Below are 17820 nucleotides of genomic sequence, written 5' to 3' on the forward strand. Positions count from 1 at the left end.
ACTCAGCTTTTGAGAAGGTGGGGCTTCTGAACCAAGAGTCCTCGGTGACACCAGCTGATGTTGAAAGATAAAGGGCCATGCTACCTCCTGGCAATCTTTGGTGCTGGATCCCACCACAGAAAAATGAGATCGAGACTGCAACATCAGCAGCCAGATGCTCACCAGGCCCCCTTGGATTTAAATTAATATCTAACTTCTTAAGTAAAACATGAAGACAATATCCTCGTTAAAAATTAAAATGCTACATGGGGATCCCTGGGTGGCTCACGGTTTAGCGCCGCCTTCAGCCCAAGGTGTGATCCTGGAGACCCGGGATCGAGTCCCACATCAGGCTCCCTGCATGGAGCCTGCTTCTCCCTCTGTGTCTCTGCCTCTCTCTCTCTCTGTGTGTCTCTCATGAATAAATAAATGAAATCTTTAAAAAATAAAAATTAAAAAAATTAAAATGCTACAGCTATGGCTGGAGTCACCTATGAATATCCAGCACCCTGTCTTCTCCCCTTTCTCCAGAGGTAACTACTATTACCAGATTCTTCTGGACTTTTATCTATGTATTTTTCCAGACTGTAGTCTATTTACCTATGTATATCTATATAGACCTATTTCTACATATATGCACATAAATATTTATACATGTACATGAAAAATACACACTGTTGCAAAAATGAATTGTTCCTAATACTTATTCTCCTTTATTTCCTTAAATAACAGGACCCCACTGAGTTGTTAGCTGGGCACATAGCCACCCAGAAATAGACATTTCCCAGCCTCCCTTGCAGCTATGTGTAGTAGGAGGACTGTGAGTTAGCCAAAGGGATGCAGGTAGAAGTGGTGTGTGTAAGTTCTGAATCACATCTTTATAAGGAGCTGCTTGCCCTCCACTGTCCCCTTCCCTGGCTGGGATATGGCAACAAGAGGTGCAGTTACCTTAAAATCAGAGATGGAAGCCATTTGATGTCAATGGCAAATCCCAATGTCCCTTCCCCAGCCAAACCAACCTCTGATGACTTCATGTGACAGAGCTTCCCACCTGTAATGGTTTTAAAACATGATCGCCCATCCTTTAGCATTCCTCACATAAAAATGTGAGATATCTGTTCGCTCCTTTTATTTTTATTTTTATTTTTTTAAATTTTTATTTATTTATGATAGTTACAGAGAGAGAGAGAGGCAGAGACACAGGCAGAGGGAGAAGCAGGCTCCATGCACCGGGAGCCCGATGTGGGATTCGATCCTGGGTCTCCAGGATCGCGCCCTGGGCCAAAGGCAGGCGCCAAACCGCTGCGCCACCCAGCGATCCCATGTTCGCTCCTTTTAAATACGGATAGGCTTGTAGCTGGTTTAACCAATAAAATATGGCTGAAGCAACACTATAGTTTCTGAGAAAAAAAAGTCATGGAAGGCCATGTGGCTTCTGCCTTATTTGCTGGAACACTTGCTTTTAGAGCAAACAGTTCATCTACCCTGAGGCCACCATGATGTATAGAAAACCTAGTCACACGTAGGCACTCTGATCAATCGTACCAACTGAGACAAACATTCTTGTCATTCCAGCTCAGACATTTAGACTAGTGGGTAAAGAAATCTTCAGATAGGAGCACCTGGTCAGTTAAGTGTCTGCCTTTGGCTCAGGTCATGCTCCTAGGGTCCTGGGATCGAGCCCCATATTGGGATCCTTGCCCAGTGGGGAGCCTGCTTCTCCCTCCCCTCCCTGCTCACTAACCTCTCTCTTTCTCTCTCTCTCTCTCTCTAATACATAAAATCTTTTAAAAAAGAGAAAAAGAAATAAACCTCCAAATGATCCCAGCCACAATCTGTAAGGTATTCCTAGCCATTTATGTCTTCCCAGCTAAAGCTCTGACATCAGAACACAGTCAAGCCACTCCTATCATGCCCTGTCTAAACCCCTGACCCACAGAATCCATGAGCAAAATGTAATTACTATTGTTTTATACAGCGACACAGAACTGAACATCACTTACCCTGGACCACAGCTCTCTTTGGACTGCTATGTGACAAATAAGCTACCTCATTTAAGCCTTTTTTTTTTTTTAACTTGGGGATTTCTTTGTTACAGCAGCATAGCTTATACACTAAAGCCCATACTTTTGATTTTTAAAAATATATTAACAGTATCAGAATATAGATATGATTCCACAAGTTTATTTTTCTCACTCAACAATATGTCTTGAAGATCTACAAACATAAGAATGTGTATACTTCATTCTTTTCAGAGCTATGCAAAATTTCATGCTATGGACACAGTTATTGAGCCATTCTATTGCTGGATATTTAGGTTGTTTCCAGTCTCTACCTATAACCAACAATGCAACATTAAAAAATATCCTTGCACTGCCTCCATGGGCATACACACAAGCATCTCTCTAGGGAAGGGAAGAAGGATTACTGGGTCAAAGTGTACAGCCTTGTTTTAATAGATCTTGGCAAACTGCCCACAGAGTGGCTGTATCAATTTACACTCCCACTTACAGCATATGACATTTGTCGACATCTTACCAACACTCAATGACATCTACTTTTCTACAGGCACTTCTCTAATCTCTGCTGGTGATATTTTCTGCTCAATCCTAAAGCATCAGATTGGGTAGGGATAGGAAGTCTGTGAATCTTCCCACAATGTTGTCCCTGGGCATATGGAGTCACTCCTGTTCCCCTTTGGTTCTTTCTCTCTGCCATCAACTAGAGCCACTTCCCAGGGGAGACCATATATTGGTCCACTCCTGTCTTCAGCTCCAGACTCAGGATTTGACAGCTAAGAGGAGAACAATATGGGGTTGGGGTGTCGGGGTGGGGGGAGTCAGAAACAAGGTCCTTTGTGTGACATACTCTCTACTCCCAAGGTATCCCTCACCCACACCCAGAATCTGCTGATTTCACCTCATACCAATCCCATAAGCAGTAGGAAAGATTATCAATTCATTTCATGGATCCTAACTTTTCTCCAGACTGCTACCTCTTATTCTAACTGTAATAAAATACATATAACATAAAATTTACCATTTTAATCATTTAAAATTTCTAAATTTTTTCTAATTCTAATAAAACACATTTAAAAATTACCATCTTAATAATTTTAAGTGGAGGGATGCCTGGGTGGTTCAGTCAATTAAGGGGTTGCCTTCTGCTTAGGTCATGAATTCAAGGCCCTGGGATTGAGCCCCAAGTCAGGCTCCCTGTTCAACAGGGAGTCTGATTCTCCCTCTGCCCCTCCTGCTTATCCACACACTCTCTCAAATAAATAAAATCTTTTTTAAAAATTAAAAAAAATTTAAATGTACAATTCAGTGGTATTATATATGTTCACATCATTGTGAAACCATCACCACCACTCATCTCCAGAACTTTTTCATCATCTCAACTAAAACTCCAAACCCATCAAACAACAACTCTCTTTTCTGTTTCCCCAGCCCCTGGCAACCACCATCCTACTTTGTCTATGAATTTGACCTTCTAGATACTTTATATAAGTAGAACCACATATTATTTGTCTTTTTTTTTTTGGAAAACCAAACAGAAGAGAATATAGTTTAGTTGAATTATACAACATGTGAACCCTTTCAGTTCTTCATAATTTACATCTGACTTCTCGGAAACATTTTGGGAAGAAAATGCAGAGACTTTTGGGGGGAAATAAATGATTAAATTTTTTAAAATTCCAGTTAGTGGGACGCCTGGGTAGCTAAGTGGTTAAGTGTCTGTCTTCAGATCAGGATGTGCTCCCAGGATCCCGGGATCGAGTCCCACATTGGGCTCCCTGCATGGAGCCTTCTTCTCCCTCTGCCTATGTCTCTTCCTCTCTCTCTCTCTCTCTCTCTGTGTGTGTGTGTGTGTGTGTCTCAGAAATAAATAAAATCATTTTTTAAAATTCCAGTTAGTTAACACAGTGTTCTATTAGTTTCAGGTGTACAATACAGTGATTCAACAATTCCATACATTACCCAGTGCTCATCATGACAAGTGCCCTCCTTAATCCCCATCACCTGTTTAACCCATCTCCCCACTCCTCTCTTTGGTAATGATCACTTGGTTCTCTATAATTAAGAGCTTGTTTCTTCATTTGCTTCTCTTTTATTCTCTTTGCTTATTTGTTTCTTAAATTCCACATGAGTGTAATCATGTATTTGTCTTTCTCTGACATATTTTGCTTAGCACAATACACTCTAGCTCCATCCAAATTGTTCCAAATGGCAAGATTTCATTCTCCTTTATGACTAATATTCCATTTTGTATATATATATACAATATTCCATTTTGTATATATGGAATTTTGTATATATATACAATATTCCATTTTGTGCGTGTGTACATATCACATCTTCCTTATTCATTCCTCATTCAGTGGACACTTGGGCTGCTTTCATATTTTGAGTATTGTGAATAATGTACTATGAACATGGCTGTATAAGTATCTATTTCAAATCTCTGCTCTCGGTTCTTTGGGGTATAGACCCAGAAGTGGGATTGCTAGATCAAATAGTAATTCTATATTTAATATTTTTTTTAGGAACCACCATACCATTTCCCATAGCAGCTGCACCATTTTACAACAGCTGTATCTTTTTTTTTTAATTTTTATTTATTTATGATAGTCAGAGAGAGAGAGAGAGAGAGAGAGAGAGAGAGAGGCAGAGACACAGGCAGAGGGAGAAGCAGGCTTCATGCACCGGGAGCCCAACGTGGGACTCGATCCCGGGTCTCCAGGATCGCGCCCTGGGCCAAAGGCAGGCGCTAAACCGCTGCGCCACCCAGGGATCTCACAACAGCTGTCTCTTGATGCACTACTGTCCATGAGGTGGTTCTGAGAGGTAGGGTGGGGAATACAATTCTTGTTCTCCCTTGGAATTCCTAGCTATCCTCTGCAGATGAGGGTGTCTCCAGAAGACCCTCAATTAGACCTGTGCTTTGAAATGCTTTTTTCATGAGCAGAATGAGCCACACTGCAACAATTCAATCCTGGCTTTCATCCATCAGCCTTGAACCTGTGGCCTCAAATGGAACTGGTCACCATATGGAAGCCTTCTGTTGTTTTTGCCAACCAGGCAGCTATTCCTCTTCTGGTTCATGTCTCCACAGTTTCTTTGGAAATCCATCCCTCCCCACACTCAGTTATTGAAATCTGGCTAGGAATGGGGTTGAACCTGTCCCAGGTTCGAGGGCGTATGACCTGGGCCTGGCCAATCAGAATATGAGTCTCCAGACCCAAGTGGCGGATTTGGGGACAGGCATTCAAAACCAACAAAACTCAAACAAAAAACAACAAAACCAACAAAACTCAGCTGGAGGTCTTTTACCAGAACTGCTGAAAAAAAGAAGCTCTTCTTCTACTAGTCTGAAGGAGGAAGATCTAACGTGAGCCCAGAGCTAACAGAGCTGTTTTGCTTGAGTATGAATCAAATGATGGGAAAACAGGGCAGAGAGGTAGATGAAGGCTGAGCCCTGATGGTTTCATTTGAGCCCCTGGATCGACTCATACCTGAAGGTGATACACCTCTGACTTCTCAATTACATAAACAAATACTGTTTTATTCTGTTTGACTTTGCCAGTTTGGATTGAATGTCTTCATTTCAGAGGCAAGTGTCAGAATTTGGATTAAAATGCCAAAGAACACGGGATGCCTAGGTGGCTCAGCGATTGAGCGCCTGCCTTCGGCACAGGGCATGATCCTGGAGTCCCAGGATCGAGTCCCACATCAGGCTCCCTGCATGGAGCTGGCTTCTCTCTCTGCCGATGTCTCTGCCTCTCTCGCTCTGTGTCTCTCATGAATAAATAAAATCTTAAAAAATAAATAAATAAATGCCCAAAACAGGCATGCCTCAGTGGCTCAGCAGTTGAGAGTCTGCCTTTGGCTCAGCGTGTGATCCGGGGTCCCGGGATCGAGTTCCGCATCCGGCTCCTTCCATGGAGCCTGCTTCTCCCCACTCCGCCTGTGTTTCTGCCTCTCTTTCTGTGTCTCTCATGAATAAATAAACAAAACCTTTAAAAAAAATACCAAAGAACAGTTTTCCTTCTGGGCAAAGTTAATCACTCCAGGTAAGAAAAAAAGCCAAAAATCTTGGACTCATTACTACCAACCTCTTGCCCTGGGCACTATCATCTTCAAGGAATCAAAAACAAAGACTTGGAGCCTCATTGAATGAATCCTTCACCAAGCCAGTAACTAAATAGGCACCTAAAAATGTAGATCTCTGAACAGAGATTGGGTGTTTTTCTACAAACCAAAAACCTAAGCCATCATTTTTTTAAACAACTTTATTGAAGTATAATTCACATATCATAAAATTCACTCATTTAATGTGTACAATTCAGTGATGCTTATTATATTTACCACATCCAGTTTTGGGGCATCCCACCACCACCCAGTAAGATCCCTCACATCCACGACAGCAGTCCCTCCTCCCTACTCCCCTCCTTCCAATCCCTGGCAACCACTAACCTACCTTCTGTTCCTACAGATTTGTCTTTTCTGAATATTTCATATAAATGGAATCATACAATATGTGGTTTGGGGTCTGGCTTCTTTCACTCAACATCACGTTTTTGAGGTTTATTTATGTTGTAGCATACACAAGTATTCCTCCTTTCTGAAAGTTCATGTTATACCATTTTGCTTTTTATGAAAGACTTCCATTAGTAAAGCAGTGGCTTTTTTCATAAAAGTGAAAATCCTCTTGAGATCTCTTTGGGTTAGCAAAAACAGGTACTAATGGAGGTCTTTCATAAAAGCAGTGGCATAAAGCTTTCGGAAAGCAGGGGATACTCTGTTTTACGCCATTCTGGCTTATGAAAGGTTTCCATAGGAAGGCTGTGCTTTTGGATAGTAGGGGGAAGCATGCATTACTATGTTGTGTTTTTTTTTTCATTACTATGTTTTTATTGCTACTTTACAATACAAATTTGGTATAGATGCATCACATTTTGTTTATCCATTCACCTGTTAATGGAAATTCTGGTTATTTCCACTTTTTAGCTATTATGACCATGAACATGTACTAATCTTCGTGTAGACACATTTTCATTTCTCTTAGGTAGATACCTAGGAATGGAATTGCTGGTCATATGGTAAATATATGTTTAACTTTTAAAGAAAATGACAAACTGCCAAACCACTATTTTTATTTCTAAACTTGGCAGCAGTGGATTAGAACATGGGAAACACCAAACACTGGGAGTCCACTCTGCACACAGTGTGGGGAGTACCAGCTTATTAAATGTGATTGACTACCACATCAAGTTGCTACCTCTAAAAATAACCCAGAGTGCTGGGGGCACCAAAGCAGATAAGCAGCTGCAGAAGAAAGCACTCCATTTGGGAGCACAAGCAGACCCCCACACCTTAACTTGTCTAGTTCAAGGCCAAAGAAAAGAAACACACTTGATTTATCTACGGATGGAGCTTTAGGGGTAAAAAAAAAAAAAAAAAAAAAAAAAGAGGATAATTATGAGCAACCATTGCCAGTAAAGAATCAAATGCTAACTATATAAATGTAATTAAAATCTCCAAGAGAGAAAATACAAGCATAATACAATTTACTCAATTTACTCAATTCTGCAGTAAATAGTATTTGCATGGTCATAATCATATAAATGACTGACAGTGAACCTATAAAGCTGCCTTTCTTTTCCCCCCTTTTTTCTTTCTTTCTTTCTTTCTTTCTTTCTTTCTTTCTTCCTTCCTTCCTTCCTTCCTTCCTTCCTTTCTTTCTTTCTTTCTTTCTTTCTTTCTTTCTTTGTTTCAAGTTTTATTTATTTAGGTAATCTCTACATCCAACATGGGGCTAGAACTCATGACCCCAAGATCAAGAGTCACATGCTCTTCCAACTGAGTCAGCCAGGCACACTAGAGATGTTTTTCTTTATAAGCCTTTTGGTACTGTTGGGTTACTTTTTGGTCTCCTGCTCATTTTACTATGAAGTATTTCAGGCATACAAAAAAAAAAGATATAAAATCACATAATGGATAGAAAATCATATAATTGATAGAAAATAAACATGAGCATCCATATTCTCACCCTCAGTTTAAAAAATAATAGTGCACAGAGAGTTAAAAGCTTCTATGTATTCTTTCTGGATGGTATTCCTATCCTCTGCCCCCAAAGAGGGGAACCCCTTTACTGGTTACCTCTGCCCCTCTGCCCACCCCAGATCAATTCTTTCTCTGAGCCCAAGGAGGCTGACCCCTATGGACTGCAACTCCTGCACTCCCTTGCCTTGCCTCCTACTTGGGTTTTGCCAATGGGATGCACGGTGGGAAGAGAGAGAAGCTAGGGTATTTGTTGCTTCTGCTTCCTCTCTACTTTGCTGCAACCTTCAATAATTACAGCTTCTGTCCTACACCTCTCCTTCCCCAGCAACAAGCTTTGGTCAAGCTCTGGTGATGCACCATCTCCTCCCCTCTTCAGGAACAGGACTGGCCCCAGCTCTAGGGGCCTGACCCTTAAATTGCCACATCTCTGTAAAGTCCTTTCTTTAAACTCCTTTCAGTGAGACCCTTCTGGGAGTCATTTGCTTCTCACCAGGGCCCTACCGAATTTCCACTATACTGAATCTGGCCCGTATCACTCCCTTGCACTATATAAACATGTATTGACAAGCAATACATAGTATTGTTTGGAATGTTTCTAACTTTATCATCCATGTCCTACTGTATATATGTCTCTGCAACTTTCCACTCAATGTTGCTCTTCTTTTAAAAACGTTTATCCAGACATCCCCATCCCCGGTGGCCCAGCGGTTTAGTGCCGCCTTCCACCCAGGGTGTGATCCTGGAGACCTGGGATCGAGTCCCATGTCAGGTTCCCTGCATGGAGCCTACTTCTCCCTCTGCCTGTGTCTCTGCCTCTTTCTCTCTCTCTCTCTTTCTCTCTGTCATGAATAAATAAATAATCTTTTAAAAAAATAAATAAAAACGTTTATTCATGTTGACACATGTAGCTCTAGTTTATTTATTCTGCTCATCATAGCCCGTCCTATGGATGTTCAGTGGAAATATCCATTCTGAAGAACATTTAGGTTTCTGGTGTTTAGCTCTTACAGACAAGTGTTCTGAAAATTCTTGAACATCTCTATTTGAATGTTTAACTTTGTGGATATGCATTACTTCTAAACATGTAGAATGGATTAAAAGAGAGGGAGAGAGAAAAACACTGATATTGGCTCTGTGAGCTGGGATGCCCATACCTTCTTTCCTACAATGGCTAATTACCATCCTTTTATAGCACATGTAGAAGACACAAACAAGTGAGTTTCTTTCAGAGGTTTGGTGATCTGCTACCTCTCCTGTACTCTCAGGCCCCAAGCTCTGCCCCAGTGGGAAGATGAGGTTAATGACTCCAGGTCTCAGCATGGCTGTGAAACATTTGGAAATGTCTGCTTAACACAACTTGGCTAAATAATAAGACCCAGAATTGGGGAGTCACAACCCAAGTCAACAATTATTGCAAGAATTGCCAGCAATGGAATCTCACGGCATCTTCAGAGAGGGCTCTGGCCCAGAAGCATTGCAAGTTGGTAGGCAACCCAACAGATTGCAACAGACATGGCCACCACCAAAATGTGGTGTCTGATAGCTGTGCTTCTCTCAAGGGGTAAGGTTTTTTTTGTTTTGTTTTGTTTTGTTTTAAGATTTTATTTATTTATTCATGACAGAGGGGGAGAGAGAGAGAGAGAGAGAGAGAGAGAGAGAGAGAGAAGCAGAGGGAGAAGCAGGCTCCGTGCAGGGAGCCTGACGTGGAACTCCATCCCAGGTCTCCAGGATCAAACCCTGGGCTGAAAGCGGCACTAAACCGCTGGGCCACCGGGGCTGCCCACCAAGGGGTAAGTTTTTGAGAGATTACATTTATGTAATTATCTTTCCAAGGAAGCAAATTCAAACAAAGATTTCTGGATGCTGAATATATTTAACTAAGACTCATCACCATGAAAACACTACTAAGGATGGCAAGTTGACTTCACCGAAACAGCAACAATTTTATACTGGAAAAAACTGAGTCATGTGCCAGGATTGATTCGTGATGTCTGCTATAGGAGCAGTAAGTGCAGGTATTAGACATGAGTGCCAGATGTTTGGCAGGCAGGATAACCTAACTTTTCATATCCACAGTCTGTCACTTCTTAGCTAAGTCATATAATCTCTTTGTATCTCAGTTTCCTCAGCTGTCAAGGAGTTAGGAGATGAGGTAACAGGCCATATACTGGTTTATTTTTTTTAATTTAGGTATATTATACATATCAATTTTATTGAGGTATAATTTACATATCAATTCACCAATCTTAAGGTGTACAACTCAATGAATTCTGGCAAATATACATAATTGTGTCAACACCACCATACTCGGGGCATAAAAGAAAGGTTCACAAACTTTGCTGATTCACCATGCCCTTCTTGTCTCAGTATACTTTTCAAGTCAAATAACTGAAAAGTATTTATGTCTAACAACTCAGTAGCCTTTTGAGGAAAAGAATATGCAGAAATTGACAAAAACATTTTTATTTCATTTTGAAATAACCAAAATTATTTACTAATGGGATGTGTGTACTTATTGGGCTTTGTGTTAAATTCTCAAACCTTGGAATCAGATTGGACACTGTCACCATCATTTCTTTTCCATACAGATTTTCACATAATACTTGATTCTAATCACAGACCACTAGAAACCTAACTTCACAAAGATAAGATATCATCAAAAAGAATTTAGTGTGATCTAACGTGCAGGTGTGAACTATGCCAAATTAGCAGTTTAAGTGGTGTATGGCAGATGTCATTGTGTTTTCCTTGAAAATTTAATTTTACCCTATAGTGTCCCTGTGAGCTTGAAGCAGTTCCTTGAAGGTGCCTTGACACAGTGTGGGAATCACAAATATAGATTCCCCCCTCCAAAAGATGCGTGTCCAGCATCCCTTTCTTTCTTTTACTACCAGTATTTTTTTTTTTAAGATTTTACTTATTTATTCATGAGAGACACACAGAGAGGCAGAGAAACAGGCAGAGGGAGGAGAAGCAGACTCCATGCAGGGAGTCCGATGCGGGGCTCTATCCCTGGACTCCGGGATCATGCCCTGAGCCAAAGGCAAAGAGGGTCAACCACTGAGCCACCCAGCCATACTACCAGTATTTTTATTTTCCTTTATAGGATTAACTGGATTATTCTTATTTCATATCATTCCAGTCCTAGGCTCCAGGGAAGACATGTAACCAATGCCCAGCCAATAAGTGCCACAGTAGCTGGTTAAGTAAGGGATAATCATATAACCCACGTTAGGACAAAAAGTTGGCCCTGGGACTCCTGCTGGAATTACCAGGGAAGATGCTCTGTTTCTGCCAATTTGCTAAGCTGGTAGATGCCAACCTGGGGTTGCCAGTGCACATCTTTACCACACGTGGGAGAGACTGCCTGACAATAAGGCTGATATAGAAGAAACAGAGAGGGGGTTCCTGGGTGGCTCAGTCAGTTAAGCATCCAACTCTTGGTTTAGCTAGGGTCATGATCTCAGGGTCATGGGATCCAGGCCCACCTCAAGCTGTGCCCTCAATGCAAAGTCGGCTTGCCCCTCTCCCTCTGCTCCTCCCCCTGCTATGCTCTCTCTCAAATAAATAAATAAAATCTTTTTTTTTTTTTTTAAAGGGAAGAAGAAACAGAGATACACACAAAGACATCATTGGAGCGCCAAGATCAAGCCTGACTTGAAGCCATTTGTCACTGGACTTCCCAATATATGAGCCAATAAACTCCTTTTTTTGGCTTAAAGCCAGCTGAACGAGGTTTCTGTCACTTGCAACTAAGAATCCTGACTAATGCATTATGTCAAAGCACTGTACAAATTAAATGAGACCTCAAAAGTTCAATATTTCTTTCCAGAGCCAAGGGTCTCAAGATACTTTGGGAGTCCACTGTGTTAAGAACTCAAAGAATATCTGATGTACACAGTACCATGTACTTGGGTTCAAATTCCAAAATCCCATGATTTTCAAGCTACTTAACATCTCTCAGCCTCAGTAGAAAGTAGATTAAATGAAATAATCCATAGATCATACAGTTAGCTCTTACTGTTGCTATTATTGTCAGCCTTTGTTTTATAGACAAAGAAACTCAAACTCAGAGAGGCGGCTTGCAGGTAGTAGACAGGGGCAGGCCAGGGGTTCTTTCCACACAGCCCACTTCTAAAGAAAGAGATCCATAAGGCCATGCAAGAGGAATGAGAAACAAAAGGCTACAAAAGGCACAGACCTGCCTTAGGTAGTGGTTAAGAGTATAGACCTTGATGTTCAACAGCCTGGGTTTGAATCCTGACTCCAATATATACAAGACATGTGGCTTTGGGTATATGATTTTCTCTCTGTAAAATGGGATAAGAGGATCTATTTCATAGAGCTTTAATAAAATAATACTGACCTTCTTGTTTCTACCCTGTCCCTCTCATAGCTATTCTATACACAGCAGCCAGAGGGCTGCCTGTTTCATTGGTAGGAAAAGCCAAAAATCTTTGACACTGGCCTACCAGGCCCCTGCATTTCTGTGAAGTCAGGTTTAGGGAAAGGCCTCTTCAGGCCACCTCCTTCCTGGATGGACAGAGATGGGGTCAAGTTTCCAGTGATGCAAGTCAGGAAATGTTTATTAAATCACCTGCCACGGTGTCTGTAAGTGACCTTCTGTGGTCATACCACAGGCCACAGGGCCAAACATGGACTGGTTTCAGACAGATGCTCAATTCACCAGCATGGCTGAAATCCCAACCAGAAAACAAAGTCCCCATAGCCACTTGACCTTGCCCCCGAATCTAGTGAGGCTCTGGCAGATACAAATCACAGTCAAAAGAAAACAGGTCCGGGCAGCCCGGTGGCTCAGCGGTTTGGCGCCGCCTTCGGCCCAGGGCCTGATCCTGGGGACCCGGGATCGAGTCCGACATCAGGCTCCCTGCGTGGAGCCTGCTTCTCCCTCTGCCTGTGTCTCTACCTCTCTCTCTCTCTGTGTGTGTCTCATGAATAAATAAATAAAATCTTTAAAAAGAAAGAAAGAAAGAAAGAAAGAAAGAAAGAAAGAAAGAAAGAAAGAAAGAAAGGAAGAAAGAAAGAAAGTCCTAGAGATTATGACTTGACTTTTGCCAAGAGGGCGGGGAATTCCAAAGACCTTTCAAATCCTCTGGGGTCTGACAACTAGGTTTCCTCTTTCCTCTCCTCATTTGAAAAAGGGAAGGAGAGGTGAAACAGAGACATTAGCTATGACCTCAAGAAAGACATAATCAGAGAGGTGCAAACATGAAACCCACCAATCCCAGATTCTGAGGCAGACATAGGGAAAACTAAGATAGACAGGAATTTTCTGGTTAAAAAAATAATAATAATAAATCTTTCCTTTCTAGTTCCAATCTCTCCACCTGCCTACCTGTTGTGACTTCCCAATACATATTTGAAAAGTATTTGAAAGTCTGTCCAACACACACACAATGACGATGTACACCCTACTTATTATACACCTATCCCAGAAACTTTCATCTCAGGTGTTCAAAGTTCTCATATTTATTATGGGGGATGTGGAGGTAAGAGAGGGGCCTCCCAGCACAATGAGAGACATCCGAACTAAGCATTTAGAATAATAAGTTCTAGTGCCAGCTTTACCACTCAAGAGCTGTGTGACCCCAGTTGAGTGAATTAGATTCTCAAGCTTCAGCTTCCCATCTATGAACTGAAGATATAGACAATGTTTTTGCTCTAGTCTATGACCTTGACTCACAGGGGACTCTGTGGCCTTCCATCCGTCACTGGCCTCTGACCTGGGAGTTGTCCACCAAATCCTGAGGCCAGCAGGGTCCCTCTTCTCCAAAGGCCCAGTCCATTCCAGTTCCCCCACTGCTGAAGAACTGAGCAGGTGACATCACAGCTCCTCCTACCCCCCAGTCAGCTGTCCTACAGCCCTTGCTGTGTACCAGGGGACAAAATCCAGAATTCTCCATTCCTCTCTGTCCCTCACACACCTGAACCCCAAAGATATGAAGTAAGAACATAAATCAAATGCCTCCTTTGCAAGTGCTGCCTGCCAAGACTAGCTATCTAATTGCTGTTGATTGCATTAACTGAATGGCTCTGAAGTGTTAAGACAACTCCTCCTCCTAGTATAAGGCAGGGCAAGGGAAAGCAATTCAGGAAAAAAGCTCCTCACAGTAAAACTCTTCACCCACTCTCAACCCTAACACCCCTTCCATGATTCCACGGCTGAATATGATCCGAGAGCCCAATAGGACTAAGTGTTAAGAAGCAGCTGAATCTTCTAGATGGGACTGGAGCCAGAAGGATCCCCTCGGAACTGGGTGAGCCCTACGCCCTGGACCTGAAGGAGAGGGCACCAACCCACACGTGCCCCACAGGCCAAAAAAGGCCTACGTTATTCTCTGCTCATGCTTAAAACAGACCCCACCCCTCCACCTTCCTGCTCCATCTCTGCAGCACCCCTCTCTTTAAACATCAAGGTCTATTGCCTCATGTCTAGAAGACCCATCATAGACAAAATCCTCTCCCCTCCTGTGGACACTGTAAGAGGCCAACCAACTGCAGATAAGAGCTCCATGTCATTGCTCCAGCTGAGGATAGGAAGAAGTGGGGTGAGGCTGTGCAATGTGATTTCTGGCAAACAGAGCCCAACTCCACAGAAAACAAATACAATCTAGTAGCTGGAGAAGAAAAAAGCTCCATCCCCAGAAGCGCTCCAGAAGTCCTTCTTGGCCAATGCCAAGGTTTCAAATGAGGTGTCTCTAGTCACCTGAGTTGGTAGCTGGGACCTCTTTGAACCTCCTTGCAAGAACAACTCCTCCGGCCAGGACCCCACAGGGGCAATGTCATTCTCTCAAGGGGCCTCTCTTACATCTGGCCTCATCCTATCCGGTGTAAAGTTCTGGGCCAGATGGGTGAAGGCTCTGAGCAGCCTCTATCACTGACGGGGGCAAACCAGCTGTCAGAACTGACAGATGTCATCCACAAGGCCAAACAGTCTGCAGCAGCGGCGGAGAGTAGGGCATAGACACCAGAGCCCCAAAAACGCAGAACAGGGGTCCTTAATCCCTAAGCAAAGCCTAGGGGTTCAAGGTGAACGGCTCCCAAGCACATCTCGCAATATGCAGTTGCAGAAGAGAGGGCTACCTCACCAGAATAGAGAAGCTGAGCTGCCAAAAGCAGGTGGACGGGGTGAGGTTAGGGGAGACCCCTGCCGAGGTGGGGGTTGGGCTGTTTTGTGAAACCCAGGACAAATCTGTCCCCTCAGGCTTGCCCCATATGACACACCTGGAACTTCCCCTCAGAGGCCACAGACCAACTTTCTGCAGAGGAGGAGGTGTGCGGAGCAGAGCCGGTGCGAAGGCGGGGTAATGGGGGGCTAGGACCGGGCGCCCCAAGTGGATGAAGAACTGAAGTGCTGGCAGTTAGGAGGGTGCTGGCCCACGCGGACCACCAGCCCCTGGTGCCCAGCCAGGGGCACCGCCCTGGACCCTGATGATCCCCACCGCGCCGGCTGGGGAAGCAGGAAGGGGAAGGCACTGCACCGCAGGTAGCAGAGTTGCGCGACCAGGTGGCCCGGCCCTACCTGCAGTTCCTGAAATTCTCCCTCCAGCTCGTGCCACTCGCGCTCGCAGCGCTCCAGCTGGCCGGACATGGCGCGGCGATGCGAGGCGGCGGCAGCTCCCGCAGCGTGGCGCGGGCGGACACCGGCACCCCAGCGCGGCCACTCGCCCGCCGCCTTCGGAGGCACCAGCTGTTCCTGCGCAGCCGGAGCCACGCGCGCACCTGACGTCACAGCCCCCGCCCCGGCCCCGCCCCACCCCCTCGCCGGAGGCGGCCCGCGCATGCGCACGCGCCTCCGCCGGCTCCGCCCCCGCGCGCCCGCCGCGAGACCGCTGTGGTCCTCGGGTCTTGGCGGTCTCGGTTGCCGTCTCCTGGCGGGTGCTGCTGCCCTTCCAGTGTCTCCTGGTTGACGCTGGGGAACTTCTCCGCCCTGCATTTGCACAAGATCGTGTTTATTTGGCATGTCCGGAGTCGGGAGGAAGGAGGATTTGGGGGAGCTGAGAGCTCAGCACTCTCGGCATTCATTGCCTGAACAGAGCCAAAGCCAATGGCCTGTAATGCTAGAACTGACATTGACCATCCAGCAAGGTCGCCAGGCAGGGAGGGGAAGGGCAGAGAGGGACCCGACGTCTCACCGTGTCATGACTTACTGCAACTAATACATCTAGACTCCTGTCATCTGCATAGTCCCCTGCGAGAGATTCTGCGCGACTCTCGACAGCAGTGTCTGCTGCTCATGTGACACCATTGCCTCTCCTTCCCTGAATGGACGTAGGATCTGTCCCTGCCTCCCTTCCCAGTGACATCTCCTATCTCAGCCCCCTGGATCAGTACTTCCCAGACACTTTTTTCTCTTCCTATCCTTGCATGGAACATTCCCTCTAAATCTTCATATGGTTGCCTTTTTCTCATCATTCAAGCCTTAGGTTTTTGTTTGTTTGTTTTTTTTTTTTATTAATGATAGTCACAGAGAGAGAGAATGGGGCAGAGACATAGGCAGAGGGAGAAGCAGGCTCCATGCACCGGGAGCCCGATGTGGGATTCGATCCCCGGTCTCCAGGATCGCGCCCTGGGCCAAAGGCAGCCGCTAAACCGCTGCGCCACCCAGGGATCCCTCAAGCCTTAGTTATAGTGACACCTGTATTAATTTCCTAGGGCTGCTGGGGGCAGCTGGCTGGCTCACTGGATAGAGCATGGAACTTTTGATCTCAGAGTCCTGAGTTCAAGCTCTACATTGGACATGGAGCCTACTTACCAAAAAATAAAAAGAAAAGAAGTCCTAGGGGACAGCCCAGGTGGCTCAGCAGTTTAGCACCGCCTTCTGTCCAGGACTTGATCCTGGAGACCCAGGATGGAGTCCCACTCCGGCTTCCTGCATGGAGCCTGCTTCTCCCTCTGCCTGTGTCTCTGCCTCTCTGTGTGTGTGTGTATCTCTCATGAATAAATAAATAAAGTCTTAAAAAAAAAAAGTTCTGTACTTTTGGGCAGCCTGGGTGGCTCAGCAGTGTAGCACCACCTTCAATCCAGGGCCTGATCCTGGAGACTGGGATCGAGTACCACATCAGGCTCCCTGCATGGAGCCTGCTTCTCCCTCTGCCTGTGTCTCTGCCTCTCTCTCTCTCTCTTCTGTGTGTGTGTGTGTGTGTGTGTGTGTCTCAATAAATAAATAAAATCTAAAAAAAAAAAAAAAAAGAAATCCTAGAGCTGCCTTAACCACAAACTGGACTGCTTAAATACCATAAACTGAGTGGCTTAAACAATAGAAATATATTCTTTCACAGTTTTGGAGGCTGGAAGTGTGAAATCAAGGTGTCAGCAAAGACATGCTCCAAACTGGGTAAAGTCTTTCCTAACTTCTTCCTATCTTGTGGTGGCCCTCAATCTTTAGCATTCCTTGCCTTGCAGCTTCATCCCTCCAGCACTGCCTCTGTTGTTATATGGCTTTCTTCCCTGTGTGCTTGTCTCTGTATCCTCTCCTCTTATAAGGACACCAGTCTTACTGGATTTAAGGGTCCACCACACTTTAGCATGATCTCATCTAAATTTAACTAATTACATCTGCAAAGACCCTGTTTCCAAATAAGATCGTGTTCTGACATAGTGGGTATTAGACCTTCAACATATCTTTCTGGGGGACACAATTCAAAGTGTAACATCTCTGGAAAAAAAAAAAAAAGACCTTTCCTGAATACCCAGAGCTTCAAGCCTCCTCCCAATCACTTATATGTTACCTGTCTTATTTCCTTTGTATAAG

The 17820-nt window shown here is 44.2% G+C and overlaps 1 protein-coding gene across 5 annotated transcripts in view; it reads right to left on the reverse strand.

Annotated features, from left to right (window-relative positions):
* Positions 1 to 15777, reverse strand: part of TMEM120B (transmembrane protein 120B) — a 47747-nt gene extending 31970 nt beyond the window's left edge. For 2 of the 5 annotated variants that reach the window (XR_012019169.1, XR_012019168.1), the window contains exon 1: positions 15589 to 15777. Coding sequence is in view for 2 of the 5 variants with exons in the window: in XM_072802415.1 (XP_072658516.1) it covers positions 15589 to 15657 (69 nt within the window). In the remaining 3 variants the exon portion in view is untranslated. The remainder of the gene's footprint in view (positions 1 to 15588) is intronic. The other 3 variants (XR_012019167.1, XM_072802415.1, XM_072802416.1) reach the window with 3 other exon arrangements.
* Positions 15778 to 17820: the final 2043 nt, after the last annotated feature.

This window comes from Canis lupus, chromosome 27 (genome assembly GCF_048164855.1).
Source record: "Canis lupus baileyi chromosome 27, mCanLup2.hap1, whole genome shotgun sequence".
Taxonomy (NCBI): domain Eukaryota; kingdom Metazoa; phylum Chordata; class Mammalia; order Carnivora; family Canidae; genus Canis; species Canis lupus.